This window comes from Camelus dromedarius, chromosome 22, assembly GCF_036321535.1.
Source record: "Camelus dromedarius isolate mCamDro1 chromosome 22, mCamDro1.pat, whole genome shotgun sequence".
NCBI lineage: Eukaryota > Metazoa > Chordata > Mammalia > Artiodactyla > Camelidae > Camelus > Camelus dromedarius.
The window spans coordinates 22,771,312-22,791,750 of NC_087457.1; the positions used below are offsets into that span (position 1 = coordinate 22,771,312).

Genomic DNA, 20,439 nt, shown 5'->3' on the forward strand with positions numbered 1-20,439 from the left:
CGCTGGTGCCTGGAGGGAGAAAAGGGACCAACAGCCTGCTCTCTCCACCATCAGGAACTGATCAGGAGGGAGAAGGCAGTGCGTTTACAGGACTCTCTGGGAAACAGCAGAAGCAGCAGTCACGTCCTGAGTCTTCTGGGCTTTTTCTGTGATGGGACTCTGTGGGCCTGGCCAGACCTCTAGGGCCATAGTAACACCCCATCATTTTATTTGGTGACAATAAAATGGACACCTACATGGCATAGAGCACATGCACTATGAAGATCCTACCCCAGAGAAATACTGCGTAAAGGGGGAGCACCCTCCGAGTGACCACCACCAGGGTGGCCTCCCTGCCTCCTGGCTTTAATTATGGAAATTCAAGTGAACAGTCCAAAAATGTATGATAAGGGGTAACAGCACAAGAGCCACTGAAATGATGTTTAATGAGGGAGTTTCTCAGACAAGATGTGTAGATTATCAAAACATCCTCCTGGGTGGTGGTTAACGCTCTGGACCACCCTTAGGGAGAGTCAGGGAAGAAGCCATTGGGGAATCAGTGAATCAAACCCCTCACCTCGCAGAAGGAGACAGAGATCCACAGCTCAGGCCACCTCCTCAGGGAGCAGGAAGGTGCTCTAACCAACCCCCAGATCCTCACCTCCAGGGTTCTTCCAGAATCTTCAGAAGTGTCATATTCTGTTATCCTTTTACATATGATTTTTTTTAACCCTAAAAGTAGCAAATCCTATCTCTATTGTTTTTGTTAAAACAGCATAATTTACCAATTTAAAAAAATCAGAGCACACACAGCCTTTTCCTTTTGCACCTTTTCCTTTCCTCTGCCCCCACCCCTCTCCCCCCAGGCAGGCTTAGCCGGGGTGAGGCATCGGATATTCCTGCCTTCCTCAACCTTCCTTCTGCAGTTTTTCAGGAGCGGCTACAGTACCAGGAGGTGCTGTAAAAGCTTTCCCTGAACCACTAAGAAGGTTTACATCCTGCATGAAAAGTCTTACGGATTTCTTTTGCAATCACTGACTTCTTCTAAGACTCTTTTGGAATAAATAGCTTTGAAATTTCACTGACTAGGATCTCACCTAATTGTAGTCAAGTGTCTGGAGGGTCCCCCAGTGACAGTATCAGCAAGAGAGCTCACCGAGAGACCCAGGTATTTGATCTTAAACGGCAAAAAAAAAAGCCTGACTTCTGCAGCCCAGGCACAAATGTATGGAATGAGAAGACAGAAGCAGTAAAACAAATCCCTTTAAAAAGGGGTTGGGGACTGTGCAGGAGGGAGTAAGGATACAAGTTGCAGGGGACAGTTTTTACAGGAGAAATTCGTACTTTTCAAGAGCGAGGGTTACCCATACAATGAAATATTGTTTGGCCATAAAAAGGAATGTTGTACCTGTACCTGCTACACTAGGCATGAACCTTAAGAACAGAAGCTGAGGAAAGAAGCCAGACACAAAAGGCCCCATATAGCACGATTCCATTTAAACAAAAGGTCCAGAACAGGCACATTCACAGCAACGGGAAGGAGACCGGTTCCCTTGGGCTGGGGAGCTTGGTAAGGAAATGGGGAATGACTGCTAATGGGTGCAGGGTTCCTTTTGGGGTGATAAAAATATTCTGGAATTAGATCCTGGTGACCAAGGCACAACCTGTGAACCTCTCAATTGTTCATTTTAAAAGGGTGAATATTGTGGTAAATTACATCTCCATATAGCAAGTTAATTTTTTTTAAAAAAGTCTTCACAGAAAACCCTGATCTTATTGATAGTTTTCTTGTCTTCCTGTAGGTTTTAGCTTAGATCACTTGCAATATATCGGGCTTCATTCATCGGTTACATCAGTTTTTAAGATTTTAAAAAAAAAGACATCAGTAAACAAAGAAGCCACTATGTACAGTTAAAACCACACTCCAAGATATGAAGAGGACTGCAAACCCACAATTTCTCTCGCTGCTGAACGCTTCACTGACTAACAGGACAGCTGAGCAGGAGGAGAATTCGGCAGGGAGGGAGAAGCAACTGCCACTTACCAAATTTGCTTTCTCTCTTGATATTCTTTTTTGTTCTTCTGATTTCAGCTTTTCATTTAAAGCATCATTTTCACTCTTCAGATCACTGATTTGTTTCTAAAACACAAACATGAAATGTGGAACATAAGTGAACAAGCAGCCACCAGAACCACACAAACCTCAGAATGACGATTCTGGGCCGGGGAGAAGGGGGGTTCCTGTGTTTCACCTACCTCTAGTGATTCCTGCTGCTCGTAAAGCGAATCCTCAAGTGATTTCTTTTCTATTTCATGGGTTTTCTTGATTTCTGGAAAGAAGTGATCAGTTTTGTGAGGCACTGAATTCTGCAGTCGTTCAAGCGTGTAGACATGAGGGTGGCTGGTGAAGCACTGTGATCACGGTGCTTGTGTGTGTTTGGCACTTTTATATACATCAAACCACGTGTTCTCAAATTAGCCCCATGAGGACAGTCGGGCAGATACTCCCATTTTATGAGTGAGAACACCGAGGCCCACAGAGCATGCCTCCCGGGGGGGGGGGGGGCCTGGAACACTGGCCTTGGCCGCCTGGCCCACAGCCCCTGTATTCCTTCCAGCTGCTCTTCACGAACCAAACAGAAGTCTCAGACTAAACCCACCTCTAGCAGGAAGGAGGAACACTGTTTACCAGATGTCCACCCTGGGCCAGTCACCTCGACACGTTATCACTCTGACTTCACAAGGCAAGTGTTTTTCTGATGAGAAGGCCCTTGACAAAGGCCACAGAGCGGGTCTCAGCACACGTCCGCCCGCGTCTCTGCAGACGCCCTGGGTTCATGGGCACCTCCAGCTACGTGGGCAGTCACGTTCTGAGAAAAACGGCTTCTTACTCTCTTCCTTCTACTTCAACCCTGCCCCTCGTGATAGAATAACAACAAAGATATTTTTTTTTATGAAGTACTGTCCTCATGTCACAGCAGTGTCACTGTGTGAGAGTGTCAGGGGGCTCCTTCCCCGGGGTCAGGATGTGAGCTGCCACTCTCAACTTCCCAGGACCTCCCTGAAGTAGTCAGGCGTGACTACTACGAAAAAAGAAGGCCTGTAAGTTCCTTAAAAGTTCATCCTATTTCCTAGAAGGCTGGCATTTATAACAATTACTTGCATCCTTGGGGGAAAGGGCACCTGCTCGCAATGAACCAATGCAAAAAGAACCCCAGACCCTCCACGCTGAACACCACAGGGACTCCTCCAGAGCGAGATGTTATGAATCATTTCCGCTTCAAAACATAGCACGCTGTTCCATGAGATCTCACTCTATTTCAATACCAAAAAACCATTCTTGCCTGAAAGGGAAGTTTCATAGACTTTCTTTAGCAATTCTATTTTCTCCGAGTGGCTCGCTTCAATCTCCAACTTAGAGGTTTCATGGGCAGCGTTTAAGTTGTCAAACTATGAGAAAAAAAACAAACAACAAAAGTTTACCAATAAAATCAGAAGTCCTAATAAGGTGACTCACAAGCAGCACCACTGGGAGATCTGACGCATGAGCTCGAGTTCACGTTTAAGGGCTATTGGGCACGTGTGAAGAACAACCCGACCGGGGGCTGCCAGTGCCACTGCTCCACCTCGTCCCCTTCAGGAACACAAACACACGAGCTCTCCGGGGTTCACTGATGGAAGCGGCCACATCCCTCGTACGGAATGAGGATACGTTCCACAGTGACAAGTTGTGATGGCCCCTATATTCTCGGTCCTCACTGGCATCTAGTAGGCACTGTGTAAATATTTGCTAAATGAAGAGCTGATTTTAAAAGGGAGCAAGGAAATTAAAGAGAGATTTAAGATATACTATTAATTGAAAAATATGAGTTATTAAACAAATGCCATTTTAAAAAAGAAAAAGAATTGCAAACCATTTGTTTTAGCAGCACACCACCAGGAAGCTTGCAAAGGGCTTATTTCTAGGTAGTAGGATAAAGGGTGGTTTGTTTTTTTTTTTAATATATCCAAAAAAGCAAAAACACTAATTTCAAAAGATACATGCACCCAATGTTCACTTCAGCATTATTTACAATTGCCAAGTTATGGAAGCAAAGTGTCCACTGACAGATGAATGGATAAAGATTTGATATGTATGATACACACACATACACACACACAATGGAATACTGCTCAGTCATAAGTGGTTGAAATGCTACTATATGCAGCAACATGGATGGACTTGGAGGGCATTACGCTGAGTGAAATGAGTCATGCAGAAGACGACAAATACTGTATGTTATCACTTTTATGTGGAATCTAAAAAATACAACAAACTAGTGAAGATAACAAAAAAAGTAGACTCACAGAGAACAAACCAGTGGCTCCCAGTGAGGGGAGGGAAGGGGGACGGGCTATGTAGGGGTGGGGGGTACTAAAAGGTACAAAATATTAGGTATAAACTAAGCTCTAAGGAGATACTCTACAGCAGGGGGAATATAGCCAATATTTTATAATAACTATAAATGGAGTATAACCTTTAACAATTGTGAATCACTATATTATACACCTGTAACTGATATAATATTGCACAGCAACAATCCTTCAATTAAAGAGATCTTTTTAAAGGGTTGTTTTAAATTTTATCTTTCTTTTTTCTTCCCATCTTTTGCTCAACATACGTATATTGCTTTGAGCATTAAAAAAAAAAAGTACTTTAAAAAGTATTCATGTATTTAAATTATAAGAAAGTCTATCAAGGGATATCCAAAAAAGAGGTCATCCAAGGAAGCTTGTCATCGGACAATCGGGCAACGGTTAGAATTCAAAATAACAGCCACAGCCAAGAACACGCTCAGGTCCCGAAAGCACCAACCTGCTCCTGCAGCTGGGTTTTGTACTTCTCTGCTTCTTCGATGTAGATGTTCTGAAGCTTTTCGCACTCCCCAGTATAAAAGTCTTTAAGCCGGTTCTCCAGCTCTGTTAGATCAGTCTGGTGCTGCTGGTTTAGCTTCTGGACAAATCCTTCATAAGCTATTTGCAGCTCATTCCTGGCTTTTTCTAACTTCTCACAGGTGGTTGAAGCAGTGACTGAAAAGAGATGAAAAACAAAAAGGGAAGAGGACACTTAACCTGCTAACTGTTGTAAATTCATAACATTAGCACGCAGCTGTGATAACTCTGGAAGCATGTACACAGGGCTCTCAGGGTACTCAGTTCTCTTGGGACCACATTTTCAAATGCAATAGTACAGAAGTGAACGGTAACAGGGAACGAGAGGAAATGCTCTCTAGCAGCAAAAAACCCCCAACTGTCTAGCAAGCAGTAAGAGAGGTCCTTGAGCAGAGCCTGATACCGAAGTGAAGAGCACCCTTTTGCATGGTGACCAATCAATGCAGGGGCCATAAGGAGAGGAGGCTCTGATTGGCGGAGGCATCTCTAAGGCGGGCCCGCCAGTAGGGCGGCAGCTACAATACAAACCGAACAGGTAGAGAACCACAGAGAGGAAGTAAATGGACTTGAAGCTTGTACTTAACTGGAGCCAATGTCAACTTGTTATTCAAAAATAAGGTCATAACAACTAAATATTAGAATATAATTAACACAAATCACCAAAACAGAAAACTTTAGGAAAAACACATTTGAAAAGCTACAGTATAGTGAGAATATATTGGAACGCTAATATTTTAAAAAGGCAAAGTAATTTGATAAACATAATTTGAAATGAGAGCATCCCACCTCTTCACCACCACCACTACCAAAAAAGAATTACTAACAACACCTTACAGAACTTGCACCTAAATACATACCCACACATGCCGTAACAAATCCTGAAAGAGCCCTGTCATTTCTCAGGAGCTTGACTTTGGACTTTTTCTAGTCTTCCTTTCCTGATGTGGGTTAGATGGGGTAAAAGGTGCCACTGTATCTGTGAGGAGGATGCATGTTCTCAACATCCCAGAGTGCCCATGGACTCGTATGAAATGGGCACAGTAATCCTTACCTCTCTTTTGGTAAGAAATCTGTATTTCTGGAGTTTTGGAAGGAAAAAGATTTTTGAGGGCAGAGAAAAGAAGTTTAGATCAATGATTATTTTACCTAAGTAATGGGAAACTGGCTGGTTCCTGGGGTGAATTCAGGCAAAGATGAAGACATATTTTCTTGGGACTATGCCACATGGCAGTAGAAAAACCAGTCCCTTGTCCCACATGGGTATTCCTTCAGAGGGAAAATAAGCCACACAGAAATAATGACAAGCACAGTGTTTGCTAAAAGTGGAACCCTTAAAATTCAAATACACACACAAATATTTATCGAAGGGGGAAAGGAACTAACATTAAAAGCAAGAACTACTATGATATTGAGGGTGAAAACTGTATCCCACCATGAGCAGCAGTGGGACACTGGACTATGAGCCTTGAGAACTGGACCATTCACATGGAGAGAAGACTCACACAGGCAGGTGAAGGACAGGGAACAGAGACCATCAACATCGCTGACAACTCAGGCCTTTGGGATGAAATTTGGGAAGTTACTTTTTTTCTTTAAAAAATATTTAGTAAAAGATGATGGCCATGCTGAATGCTACAGAGGACCCTCTTCACATCACTATTTATCAAAAGAGGAAAGAGGGAGTAAACACGTCCACTTCCGCTGACTTTCCAAAATAACACAAATAAAATGATGGGGCCACAAGCCTCCTTGTGTGAATTCCACGTGAGAGCTCTCTATCTGAAAGTATGCGATAGAAAAATGTTTTGCATTCAATAAAGGCATCAAAATAGCTATCCTAGTCAGAGAAATCTTGATTTCACACAGCCTTTCGACTTCATTCCCTTGGAATTTTCAGAGTTCAGCAAAGTGAAAAACAAAAATTCTAGCTTATCTGAATGCTCGTATCAGAGATAAAATGTCTAATTGAACCACAAACCAGGAGAGGCTCTGAGTGGACGTTAACAGTCCACAACACCTGCTGAATTTCCAGCACATCTGCTTGTAATCCAACAACTGTCAGTTTGAATGTGGAACTGTGGTGCATCCAACTTTAAAATCAAATAGGATATATGGAAATCCTCTCATTAGCCACTGGACAGGGTGTTTCCTCTTTAAAAAAAAAAAAAGCAGCAACTTAAATAGTGTTTAGTTCTGTTGGCCACTGTGGGTGAGGTGAAGCAGGGACAGGAGGGGAGGAAGGGAAAGAGGAAAAACTGGGTGGGGCGGGTCGGAGGAGCGGGGGTCCCCGCGGTTAGTACAGCAGTGCGCAGGCAGTGCAGCCGGCCCCAGATGGTGACATCAGCGTGCAGCTGTGGGGAACAGCTGGGCCGAAGCGATGCCTCACACAAAGGGCTCTCCTTTGAGTTAATTGGCCTGCACTCCTGGGGAAACATTTATTTGGCATAAAGACTCATGAAGCACTTTTGGAAAGAACACACATGTCAACACCGTGTCAAGGGTTCTCAGGACCCCTGTTGACTGGACACACTCGGTTGGGGGTGGGGGGGACGGGGCATCAGCCTGTGGTCTCAGTCCCGGACTTCTCCTTGTACTTAATTACAATTCAGGAGAGGTTTCTATGCCACCCGCACTCGCTCTTACTCCTGTTCTCAGTCTTGTCTCTTCCTTGCTTGTTCTCCAGAGTTCCACTCACTTTCAGTCAATTAATCAGACATGCAACACAGCCAAAGCCAAACATAAATCTTTCAGAATTTGGACTGCGCAAGCGAGGAGTTTTTGCACAGTGTTAGGCGATACTGTTTTCAAGAAGTGATTGCACAACTGCAGGATCCACAGAACAAAGCAGGCCTTCCGTCCTTGTTTTAATCATTCCTTGGGCGACTTTTAAAAAGCATGTCTGTGATTAAGGGCACCAAGAGGACCACCACTGCCTGTAGACGAATTGATGGATTATAATTTTTGCGCACATGTTGGTAAACCGCAGAAGCTGTCTTCAGCAATCTACTAATTCAAGTTGGAGAGTTCTCAGAATTAGGAAACAAACGAAAGAAACCAACTCATTTACAAGATCAGCCCAAAACAGAAGGCTTCATCACAAGCTGGAACTGGACATTTTCACCCTGAGATGTGCCAGGTCTGAGAGGAACTCGAGGCCAGTGACAGAACAGGAAAAACAGAGAGACACTCCCTGATGGTTTAAAACATGGATAACTGAGCCAGGAAAAAATACTTCAGAAGAAGTGATGAGAAGCTCGAAATTTTTCCTTTTCACCTATTTGGATGATATCTAGAGAAGGTCCAGAGCCAGAGTCAAACAGAACCTGGAAAAACAGAACCGGCTTCATCCTGGGTCGTTCAGCAGTTTTCCCTGAGGAGTGAAGTACAGCCATCACCTGTTTTGCATAACTGGCCTTTTCTAAGAGGAAGAAGTCAGATTTTTATTACTTCCATCCTTGGAGACTAATTTCCCATTGGTGACTGATAAACGTGCTGTTTACAGAGAAAAGCATTACACAACTGTGGCCCTAGATTGTTACTGTTGTTTTGAAGTGATGCAGGGCTTTCTTAATCTCTATCTGAGCCGCAGTCTTCATCATGAAACAACTAGAAATATTTTAATTCTTAGGAACATAAATAGATGCCTTAATAGAACAGCGCTAAATACTTAGGCTTAAATCTCAACCACACCACTTACCAGTTAAGTGATTTGAGCAAATTATTTAAGCTTTTCTAAGCCTGAATTACCTTACTTTTAAAATGGAGTTAATACTAGTGCCTTCCCTGAGGAATTAAATAAAATACATGTGGAAAAAAAAAAAAAAAAACATGTGACGTACCTGGCCAGGTGCCTGACCAGCATAAGTTACACAAGCAGTGTTACTGTTACTACACTGAGCTTCGCCGAAGTCCACCAATTCAAATGTGTTTGAAGAGTCTTCAAAGACATGCTTGGGGGGGGGGCCTATGACAACACGTGACAGTTAAAAAGAAGTGTTGCTTATCTAATATTCAAAGAAGATAAACGCACACATAAACATGTGGACAGAGGACACACCCACCTCAAATTTTCACTTTCTACTACTCTTGTTCTGGACATTATATGCAATAGAATTTCCCCAACTTTTAGGTAAGTTTATCTAAATTGGACATAAAATACGAAAAAGAAAACTGGGGAGGTAAGGTCACTCGGAAGCTCATGCAGAGTTTCGTGATGCCGTACAAGAGATGGTGACAGAGAGCAAAGGGAAACAGGAAAACACAATGACCTCAGCCCCCAGCTGCACACCCACGCCGTCCCCAGACGCGCCCAGCAGGCCGGCCCTGGGTGACAGCCCTTCCTTGAGCAGAGCGCCCTTCTCCCCACCCTCCGCGTGGGAAACGAGATGCCTGGTCCAGCTCTTCCTGCTGCTCTGCGCCCCCTCAACCTCTCCCTGGCCCCCTGGCCTGCTTTTAGTTCTGGGCGCCTTCCACTCCTTTCTTCAACAGCACACCCTTTGCAGGGTAGACGTGCTTAAAAACAATACTTATAATTGTGGAATAAATTTAGATCAACAGAAAAGGTACAAAGAGAAAGTACCAGGAGCTCCTGCACACCCTTCACCTAGCTTCCCCAAACGTTACCACGCGTCAAAACTACGGTTGTAACATCGGAACAATACTGTTAATACTCTACTACAGACACTTCACTCAGATGTCACCAGTCTTTCCACTAATGACCTTTTTTAAAGAATAAACTTTTTAAGAATAATTTTAGATTTTCAGAGAAGTTGCAAGGATAGAATAGTTCCCAGACTCCTCTCAGCCAGTTTCCCCAGTGCTGATACCACAGATTACGATGGGGTATTTGTCAAAACTAAGAAACCCACACTGGCATGTTATTATTAGTGAAACTCCAAACTTTGTCCTCTTTTTTTCTGTTCCAGGCTCCAACCCAAGACAGCACACCACTTAGTCATCACATCTTCATCTTCTCTGATCTGGGAGTGTATCTTCCCTTGCTTTTCATCATCTTGACAATCTTGAACAGTCAGGTATTTTATGGGATATCCCTCAGTTTGGGCTCGTCTGATACTTTCTCTGCGTATTCCTTTGACCCAGCAATTCTACTAATAAGAATCTGTCTTACAGATTTACTCCCACACATATAAAATGAGGGACATACAAAAATGTTCCAGTGAACAGCCTCATAACAGCAGCCATTTCTAATGTAAAACATTAGAAATAACCTACTGTCTATCTAGAAGGAACTGGTTATATTCATTATGGTATATCTATATAATGGAATAGTTTCCAAAAACTAAAATAATTTTACAGCTGCTTAAAATAAAATAGCAAGGAAGTTCTTTGTGTGTTGACCTTTACGACATGTTGAACAGAAAACAAGGTGCAGAAGAGCTGCCAACTGTGTGTAAAAGGGAAGGGAAAACAAGTGTATCTCATCTTACTTCCCCGGTACCCCAGCGCCAGAGCCACGAATGGGGACACAACCTCCCACTGCAGGAGTGTGATTATTTCATAACACTATTCTACAAAGGGAAATCTGCTCCAGACACACTCCCCCGGCAAGTGACCCTCTCTTGTTGGTTGCTCTCTTAAACTGGGGTCTAAGTTGCTTGAAACTGGTGATCATAATATACCTGAACAAAGTAACTAAGAGGCCATTTATTAAAAAGTAAATTGCTACTTGGTGGAGAGGCAGGGAGCCTACCAAAGAATGACAAACGGGTCAGATGCAGCCCACCTGACAGCAGGCATCTGCAGCCTCCTGCATGTCAGTTTCCCGATCCGCCGGGTAGGACTGAATACTGCCCGCTCTGGGGACCTTAAGGGCCGTGAGATACGGTGAAACGGTGCTCTATTTTGTAGAGCGAGTCTTCACAGACTGTCTGTGGGATGATCGTCTATTCATAAGAGCCTCAGGTTTTCTTTCCCAAAAGGTACTACTTTTCACAAGACTAAGAAATTTGGCAGACATGTGGGAGAGACAAAGGTCTTTTTCTAAATTTCAAAATGAGCTACAAATAGATTAGTCTTGGGAATTACAAGAACTGACATGAGCTGATTCAGTCACAACTTAATTAGGAATTTAAGTACTTTCACAGAACGCTTGCACTGTTACATCCATTCTCCCATAAATGATACCACCTTACCTTTAAAACTCAGTTCAGACTTTATGAAGTGCACATTTATTATTTCATGTAATATAATATAATCGTGTCTTGAGTTAATGACTCGGGCATTATCTTAAATCTCACTTTACTAGAGAGGGAATGGACGTGGCAGAACCGGGTCTAGAGAGCCAGCCGCTCGGCCTTTCTCGATGAGGGTTCTACAGCACTGATCACGGAACCTGATCTGAGTGCCTGTTTCCTCAACTTGAGATGCATTAAGAGAGAAGTTAATTCATTCATACAATGGATACCTCAGGGTCCTAGGGCTTAATTCCCCTGTGGAAGCTAGAGAGACCGCAGGGTAAGGCAGGTAAACAATGCTCTTTTTTCCCCTATGAAAAATATTTCCTGGTGAAATCTTATTGGCACGTGGGATGACAGTCTGACTCAGGCACAGATCTTTGCGCAGAGGTGCCAGCTGGGCCTCCAAGGAGCCTCGGGTTCTCCCTGCCAATAAAAGTCAGCAAAGGCTTTGCTGTTCCTCAGCTTTCTCACTGGCCAGCAACGCACTGCAGAACAGACGCTCTGCCCATCACAGCAGCACGCATCCCGCGGACAAGCAAAACAGTTAGGCTTGTAAGGGGAGCTGAGTCAAAAGTCTGGCTGAATAACTGACACAAATGTTCTAAGGTTCCGGGCTGAAGAAAATAAGTTAGGACTTTAAAGAAGTCACATTTCAATCCAAAGAATAAATTTAATGTTAATAAAAAGGTGAGGACAAATCTTATACTATTCTGCCTCTCCTCCCTGAGGATTCATTTTTAGGGAGCAAGGTTCATGGGGGCAGGTAAATTTGCTGGTGTGCATACGACCTGGAAGCCTGTGTATAGGAATGGACTCAATTCAGTTGGCACTATTTGGTATTATTCTCTTACTGTGCTTATGTGAGTCTTAACATGCACACACACACACACACACATATTTTTTTTTACATAAAAGAAACAATATTCTGGACAGCTAGTGCCATGTCAAAGTATAGTCCAGGGAGCACCTGCATCAGAATCACCTGGATGATCATTAAAAATGGACTCCTGAATAAGTCAGGCAGAGAAAGAGACATACTATATGATATTGCTTATATGTGGAATCCAAAAACTACAACAGACTAGTGAATATAACATAAAAGAAGCAGGCTCACAGATACAGAGAACAAACTAGTGGTTACCAGCGGCGGTGGGGGACAGTACAGGGATGGGGGAGTGGGAGGTGCAGGCTATCGGGTGTGAGACAGGCCACAAGGTTCCACTGTACAACACAGGGAATTTAGCCAATATTTTGTAATAACTGTAAGTGGAAAGTAACCTTTACAAATTGTGTAAAAATAAGAAAATTTAAAAATACTTTTTAAAAAAAGTGAATTTCTGGACTCCAGCCCAAGCTACCTGGGTCAGAACTGGGAATCTGCTTTTTATTCTGGCCTATTTTATCACACAATGAAGTTGGAGGACCATCGTTCTGGACAAATGACATGCAATCAGGAAAAACTGAACTTATCAAAACTGGACAAGTGAGGAAGAAGAGCAGGACGAGGAAGAAGACTCAAAAGGCGTTCAGAACAGACATGTTTGGAAATACTGTGCATCTATACTGGCGAGAGAACATGGCCTTTCACACACACATACAGCAGCCAAAATCTAAATTGAGGACAGACAGACATGGATAGAAAAAAAATGAGCCAAGCCTAGGGTGGAATCGACCCCATCTTCAATCAGCTCAGTGAGACAGGGAATTCTGTCCTGGCACACAGTTGGTTTTCATTATGTTAATAGATGTTTCATTAAAGTCCATTTCAAAAATCATTTCTGGAATCCTGCAACTCGAAAGTGACTTGACTAGGCAGAGTTTTAATGTTACTCTAAATATACAACCTTGTTAAACCACACTGTACACAAAACCAGTGACAGAATTAACACGTCCCATCAAGGTGTGTGGAAGCCTCAAGTTCACAGACACAGTGAAGTGTTGATTAGATGGTGTGCACACTGCTTTTTCCCTAGGAGATAATAACAAGATGTTTTAGTCTAGTAATGCTTCTTGAACTCTTGATTCGAATAAAAAGATCCCAGAAGTAGTCATCAATGCAAACTAGTCTTTATACCAAATGATTCCCCGGTCTTTCAAACCGTTTCACGATGCTTTCCCTTTTGTGATCAGCAGTTTGGTGGTCTAGTCCGCCTGGATTTTTATCCAGGTGCTCTGCTTACTAGCTTACTGACCTTAAGAAGGTAACATAACTTTTAGGTCTTAATTTCTTTCTTTCCTCTCTTTTCTCTTCTCTTTTCTCTTTCTTCCTTAAATAAAATACAAACCAAGAGACTTAGAGATGAACCCTGATGTTAGGAAAGAGGAGGCACTCAATGAACGTGACCGCCATACTCATCATTTTTACACACAGAGCGCAAAATCAACTAGGTTTTTACATCATTATTATGGGAATTCCAGGAATTTCTGGTGAATTAAGGGTTAAAATCTCTTTTGTATCAGGACATAGAAACAATCAAGACAAATATATATACATATAAATATGAGTTAGCTATTAATTACTTTTTAAATTATTTTACTTTTAATTTTTTTTGGTGGGGGGAGGTAATTAGGTTCATTTAATTTTGGAGGAGGTACTGGGGATTGAACCCAGGACCTTGTGTATGCTAAGCATGTGCTCTACCACTTGAGCTATACCCTCCCCCCCAGCTATTAATTCTGATGGCCAAAAAAAAAATTGTGGAATACAAACTACTTTTTTCTCCATTAATTTAGATGAAAAAATGTGATCCCGATGATTAAGATTAATTTAAAAACAATAGGAACCCCTAAAGAACATAATTATGGCTCTCTGTTACACCAGCTTGACTCTAGAAAGAATCAGAATGACACATTTATCCCCTATCTCTGAGGCCAAATGTTTGCTGTGGGTTATGTGACCATTAAATTGAACTGTAATTTATTTCAAGAGCTGACATTTTCAAAATGACCTGATTAACTGGGATTGTCAGGCATCACGGAAAATGTTTCCAAGAGAATTACAGCTCATCTTACTTTATTACTTATTTTGAGCAGTTTATAGGGAAATATCTGTGCACAGAAACCACCAAGTATTAGCATATTACAAGGATAAAGCCAACTTTCCCTAGCTACTTTCCCCAGCACTCAAGCCACTCACTCATGTTCTGAAGAACCAAGCACCAGCTGGCAGAGCTACAAAGATGAGCACACCGGCCTTGCCCTGGGAGCACTCCCAGCTCTGGACGGTGAGAAGGGGTCTATAAACAAACACTGGGAAGAGCAGGGGACCTTGAAGGGTGTAGCAGGAGGTGCCGGTAACTTGCTTGAAAGATTTGGGTGAAACAGCTGAACAAGGTGTTTTATCTAGGGCTTTAAAAATGAGTAATGAAGAGCCTGAGAGGCAAAAATCAGAAAGGAAGTGGGAAGAGGAGGGAGCCTTTCAGACAGACAGGACCACGGGTGTCACAGAGCACAGATGAGCCCATGGCTGGGATGCGGGGAGGGGAAAGGAACGAGGCTCAGACATCATGAAGCCACACTGTGACGTCAGGGCCTTCTGGAGTTAACAATCCAAAGGAGGGACAGACAAATAGGAAACTGCGATACAATCAGCTGAGTACAATATAAGAGATACAAGAAAAGAAGCAAATGGACAGGCATAAAGAAATAGCTTCTTCACTTCTGAGCCCCTCCTTGGGCAGAACTGTGAGGGTGATGAGGCTGGTTATCAGAGTTGCTGCCTCCCAACGGTCTGTCCTAGGACACTGGTGTGCTGCTTCTGTTCCTAGTGTTCTTGGAAGCTCTCCGTTATCTACCTCTTCCCTAAACTCTGCACAGTGCACATTTATTGACCCCACTAGATAAGAGATGGATATGGTTTCATATCCTCTGACTTTATTATAATAAATATAAAATTATTAAATTAGAAGGAGAAAAACCCACCACATCATACATGGTGGCTTTAGTATGTCTGGACTTCTTCCCAAAGCCAACACGGAGTCACCCATGTTTGTCAAAAACATCCAGTAGAGGACACACGTGGGGCTTATTACAGGGACAGCCCTGGTAGCGTGTGGATCGGAGAGAAGCAGGCCTGGAGGCGAGGGGACCCCTGGGAGGCATTCCCGGTGAGAAACCACAGGACTCAGAACAGTAGCCTCCAGAATGCTGAGGAGGGAGGGATCTGAGCGGTATTCAGAACACAGACTGGTGTCCTGTGGAGGATGGAGGAAGGGGATGTGATCTCAGTGGGTAGCCTGGGTGGTAAGTGAGTAACACCACCACTGAGTCAGGAAGGCCTGACGACACTGGACTGGCGTGTCTGGACGCCACTCTTCACTGGGAAGAACGTACCTCCATCTTGGGAGGGAGCGGTCTAGCAAAGCAAGTCTGTGAGTCCTCATCCCAGAGGCTGTGGTTGAAACCATGGGGACAGATGGGAAAACAGCTGACAGTGAAACCCTTACTGGAACATTATTTCAGGGCAAGAGAAATTATGCTACATCCACTAGGGAGACTTTCCCAAGTTATTCAACTTGCCCATAGGAAGACTATGAGGCAAGATGGAAAAGTGCTTGACGTAGTTTAAAAGCCAGAGTACACAATAACATGGAAAGATCGCCAAAGCATGACGTGTGAAAGAAGCCAGACACAGAAAGAATTTATTGTATGTTTCCATTCATGTCACATTCCAGAACAGGCAAAACTAACCTCCAGGGATAAAAATCAGATCAGTGTTTGCTTCTACAGGGAGAGGGTCTACTGGAAACCTAACTTAAAGGTGCAGGTTATATGACTGTATGTGTTTGTCAAAACAGATGGTATATAGTCATATAAACAAAGGAATGTGCAAAAATGAGTTACGTCAGGGTAATGGAGCTATGGGCTATTTCCCTCTCACTCCACAATTTGAGTTAATCTTCACACATTGTTCTTACATAAAAGTTACTTTAAAACCTAAAATGCCCATAAAGGGGAGGGTGTAGCTCAGAGGTAGAGCACATGCTTAGTATGCACGAGGTCCTGGGCTCAATTTCCAGTACCTCCTCTAAAAATAAACAAATAAATAAATCTAATTACCTTCCCTCTCCCTCCAAATAAAATAATTTAAAGAAGTAGAATAAAATGTCATAAGTATTTATCAATCACCCATGAAAATGGAAATCATATTATACTTTTTTTTCCCCACAGGAGGCAGGGAAGAATCTGTGCAATTAAAGAGTTTACTATCTAATCTAAAGATGAAGGAAAAACACAAGATAAAATAAATGCAGGAAAAAGTAACAAGTGCTCACTGGAGCCTTGTGGTTTTGTTCTGAGGAGACCAAGAGGGGGCTTTAAAGAGTTTTTGCAGAAACAAATGGTGAGTCACTCGGCTTGTGAGGGTTAACAAGTGAGAAGACAGTGGGAAAGTCAGTGGAGGGGACAATTTTGGAGGCAGTTAGACGTGAAGATCGAAAGTGCAGACTTGGAGGGAGGATATAGCTCAGTGGCAGAACATGTGCTTATTAGCAAGCACGAGGTCCTGGGTTCAATCCCGAGCACCTCCATTAAAAAATGTAAATAAATAAATCAATGTAATTAACCCCCCCAAAAAAAAGAATTAAAGAAAAATTTTTAAAAAATTTTAAAAACTGCAGACTTTACTTGGGTTTCAGTGCCCGAGATGATGATTTGTCCTTTACTCTTTGGGGAACCTTGTCTCAATTTTCATAGAGAAGGTAAAGAAAAATTAGTGGGAAAGTGACACCAGCGATTCCCCATCATGTCGTGGGGGAAAGGGGGAAGCCTGGATGGCACTGACAGGGGCAGCTCTCTTCTCTTGCGTTGCCTGGGCTGGACAGGGCTATACTGCTGCTCCGTATGCATCACTGTCTTACTCAAGCTTCATAACAATCCGACGAGATACATACTAACTTTGTATCACCAGTGAGGAAACTATACTCAGAGAAATTAGGTAACTTCTAACCAGGAGCAGATGGACAGTGCAGCCCAAGCACTTCTCATGTTTCAGGAAGGGGCCCTCATGGCTCACTTTTCCATTCAAGTGGGAAGAGAAAAAACAGCCTGTCCCGGGGGACTTCTAATAATATTTAATAGTCTAATATTAATAGTCCAGTTACTATTCCTTTCTGCAGTATAGTCTATGCCTTCACAAAACAGCAAGTGTGGTTACTACGCAGCTGTAAACTGAACACATCTTAACACCTACCATTTGGTAGCAGTTAATATTTGGTGGCAGACGCTTTGCAATGCATTACCTCATGTCATCCTCGTGGCCACCCTCGAGGCAGACAGTGACTACTGCCATTTTACAGCGAATGGAACTGGGACAGAAGACGTGCAGTACGACTTGCCCTACCTAGGTCACCCGGCTACCGAAAATGTGAACCTGGACAGTGTGACCACACAGTCAAACCACTTGGTACCACTGCCTCAGATGTTAAAACTGAGCTGTAAATGTTGCTACCTAAATCTGTTTATCTCCATGTCTGCCCATACGACAGTCAATCAAGCTGGCAGCTTTGAGAGCATTCTTCCTGGACTGTTTCATCAGAAGAACAATTTAAAGGGCTTCTCTCCTCTTCCCTCATGGAACCAAAACCCTTCCCAAGACACTGTGCACAGTTACTTGAGCCATTCGATCTGATTGCACAGCAGTAAGGACACCCCTCCTGAGAGTCTAGCCGTGGGTGACTGAAGGGTTCGGACAGGCCAACCGCTGCATCCTGGCACTGACCGCGCAGCAGTGAAGCCACACCGGGCACCCTCTCCTTATCACAGACGGGAAGGTGAGACTGGGCACAAACTGCTACGGCGATTTCCTGTCGGGCTTAAAAGCGACCAAGAGGAGGTGCTAAGTACCCGGGTCCAGCTGAAATCACTGGACCGCGCTCTCCACTATGAGAGCATCCCCCATTCAGACAGATTGAATGAGAAGTGTGTTCCCTCTGCGTGCTTCTGCCTTCTTTCGGGGAGAGGCTGAAATGTGAACCTCCAGGTGGACTCAGCTCCACCTCCACCAGGTTATAGTGAACCGAGAAACACACAAAAAAGGCCTCTTTCCTGATCTGCTAACCCTATATCCGTTACATTATTTAAGGTACAGACAAAAGCAAAGGAAGTTGGCCACTTGGGTAATCAAAAGGGCGGCAGTCAAGTGAAGTAACCTGGCAGGGAGCCTTGCAGACTCTGAGAGCCGGGCTGTTTCTTATCTGTGGTTTCCCTGAACTGTTTTCCTGGAACTCTCAAGTCTTTGGGGTCCTGAGGTTCCATCTGTCTTAAAATTACTTTTCCATAAAGAGTCCTTCATCAGGTCGGCAGACCGTGTGCCCCAGCCTGGGTATCACGAATCTGGAGGGGGAGCTGGGAGTTTGGCATCACCCCCATCAGGAGGTGAAAAGAGAAGACGGATCAAGAGACAAGTCCTGACTCCACATTCACTGCTATTTGACTTTGCCCTGAGGGGAAACAACTTAAAAGAGCTCAAGTTCAGCAAATTATACTGACAGTGTTTAAACTCTGGTGTTGTCCAAAGTAAAATGAGCAGTTTCTCCTAGAACTAGAGGAACATGGATCTCATCTCTGACTGTTGCGTTTGCGTTGTTTACACACATGCCTACACTCACTTTCAGCACAGACAGAAAGCCACAGAGAGCAAGGAACTCAGCCTTCCAGTGAACTGCCCAGCACCCGGCTGCGGGCGGGCTCCCAGGCAGCACTCCCTCCAGCACGGTGGCACCTTCCTGTTGCATGAACCTAGGACTCCTTCAAGGAGAGACAAGAACCAGAACAGAGTTTGGCACCAGGTGGCGGGTGCCACAGACATCAGAAGCACATGGCTCTCTGTGGAACTGGGTCCTCACTCCCCATCAGGCCCAGTTCTAAGATGAGCACAGAACGTGCCTTCTTCAGGCAGTTACCCCTTCCAGTTTTGTACTCACTACTCACAAACCACCCCAAGGAAGCATCAGATAATTACTGCTGTCACACAGGGCATCTTCCCACCACCCATCGATATGAAAAATGGTTCAGGAAAAAAAAAATTAACGGGAATCCACACAATTACAAAAACCATTCTGCCCCTCTCTTCAGGGAGAGAAACGTTTTGGTCATCAGAAGCTCTGCTGGGCTTACTCAGATCAGTGCCTGGAATTCTGTGAACTTGAGGGCAAGCTGTCAGGGTTCAAAAGCCACGTCCACAGTAAGTGTTTGCACAGATACTGGAGTGAGACAGCGTGCAACTCCAGCCACCACGCAGAGAGGAAAACCAAACTGTCCAATTTTCCCCTCGTCCCATAAAACTTAACAAAACAAACAAACAAAAAAGACTCTTACCTAGCTCTCCCCGGAGGTTAACAAGTTCTTGAGATAGGGTTTTGTGTTGTCTCAGTGCTTCCTCCTGCTGCGGAAAACACACATCAAGTTACTCATGTTTTCAAGAGGGTCCCTTTCAGTAAAACACACGTTCATTATCACCAGGAAAATGAGACTCAGGATCTAGAAGCCAAGATATGAATCACTTAGGCTAACAGTCTGTGTTGTTAAAAAAACACAGATGTCCCCTAGTTGTTAAGGAAATTCACGTTTCAAAAATCTGTCTTTTCTCAGGTCCTTGTGAAACTTTCACTGGAGGCACTGAACAGCCCATTTAAAAATATTTACTTTGAGCCAGGCTTCAATGCCGATCCCAGAACCTTCCAGCTACTGCATACTGCATTTAAGACGTAATGCATTCTCCCCCTCCAAGGGCAATAAAGGCCTATCAGTTTAAGATAAATATTTAATGTTCTACACATATGCACTTATATGCACTTTGTCCTGTATCTGCAAATAAAAAAGTTTCCTTACGAGGCCAAGCCTTTACTTCTAAAAGAAAGATGCAAAGTCTGTCACAAAGCCACGGCGAAAAAAAAAATAATCCTTTAAAGACAAAATGAAATTAATTGTCCTCAGCTCCACATTATTTTCTAAGGATGATAATATGTTGGATCAGGTATAATTCTAAGGAGGTGTTAGAGAAACGAATCAAAGAAAACCAGGCAGCTGTTTCAGAATCAAAAAAGCAACTAGCAAAAGAGAACAATTTCCAAGTTACCAGCAACTCACAGCAAGCACACATACACACACGAAGACAAAGACAGCGATTAGATACAATTTTTTAAATGCAGATTCCCTACCACCGGGTTGTAAGGAAGGAAAAGGGCAGAATTCAAAGCTCTCTGGAAATGCCCTCCCTGGGGTCACCCAAGACGGAGCTCCCGCCGCATCCTGATCCAGCGTTGCAGAGATCCTGAGGCCGGCCTTTGCAGGCAAGAGTTGCTTGTCATTCAGAGCACTTCCCCCTAACGCC

General features: G+C 43.6%; 1 protein-coding gene across 8 annotated transcripts in view; it reads right to left on the reverse strand.

Annotated features, from left to right (window-relative positions):
- Positions 1-20,439, reverse strand: part of MTUS1 (microtubule associated scaffold protein 1) — a 129,308-nt gene that overhangs the window by 5,778 nt on the left and 103,091 nt on the right. For 7 of the 8 annotated variants that reach the window (XM_031440244.2, XM_031440241.2, XM_064477504.1 and 4 more), the window contains 5 exons: positions 19,425-19,491; positions 4,835-5,049; positions 3,324-3,429; positions 2,236-2,309; positions 2,024-2,119 (listed from right to left, as the gene is read on the reverse strand). In XM_031440244.2, coding sequence (XP_031296104.1) covers positions 2,024-2,119; positions 2,236-2,309; positions 3,324-3,429; positions 4,835-5,049; positions 19,425-19,491 — 558 coding nt within the window. The remainder of the gene's footprint in view (positions 1-2,023; positions 2,120-2,235; positions 2,310-3,323; positions 3,430-4,834; positions 5,050-19,424; positions 19,492-20,439) is intronic. The other variant, XM_031440245.2, reaches the window with a different exon arrangement.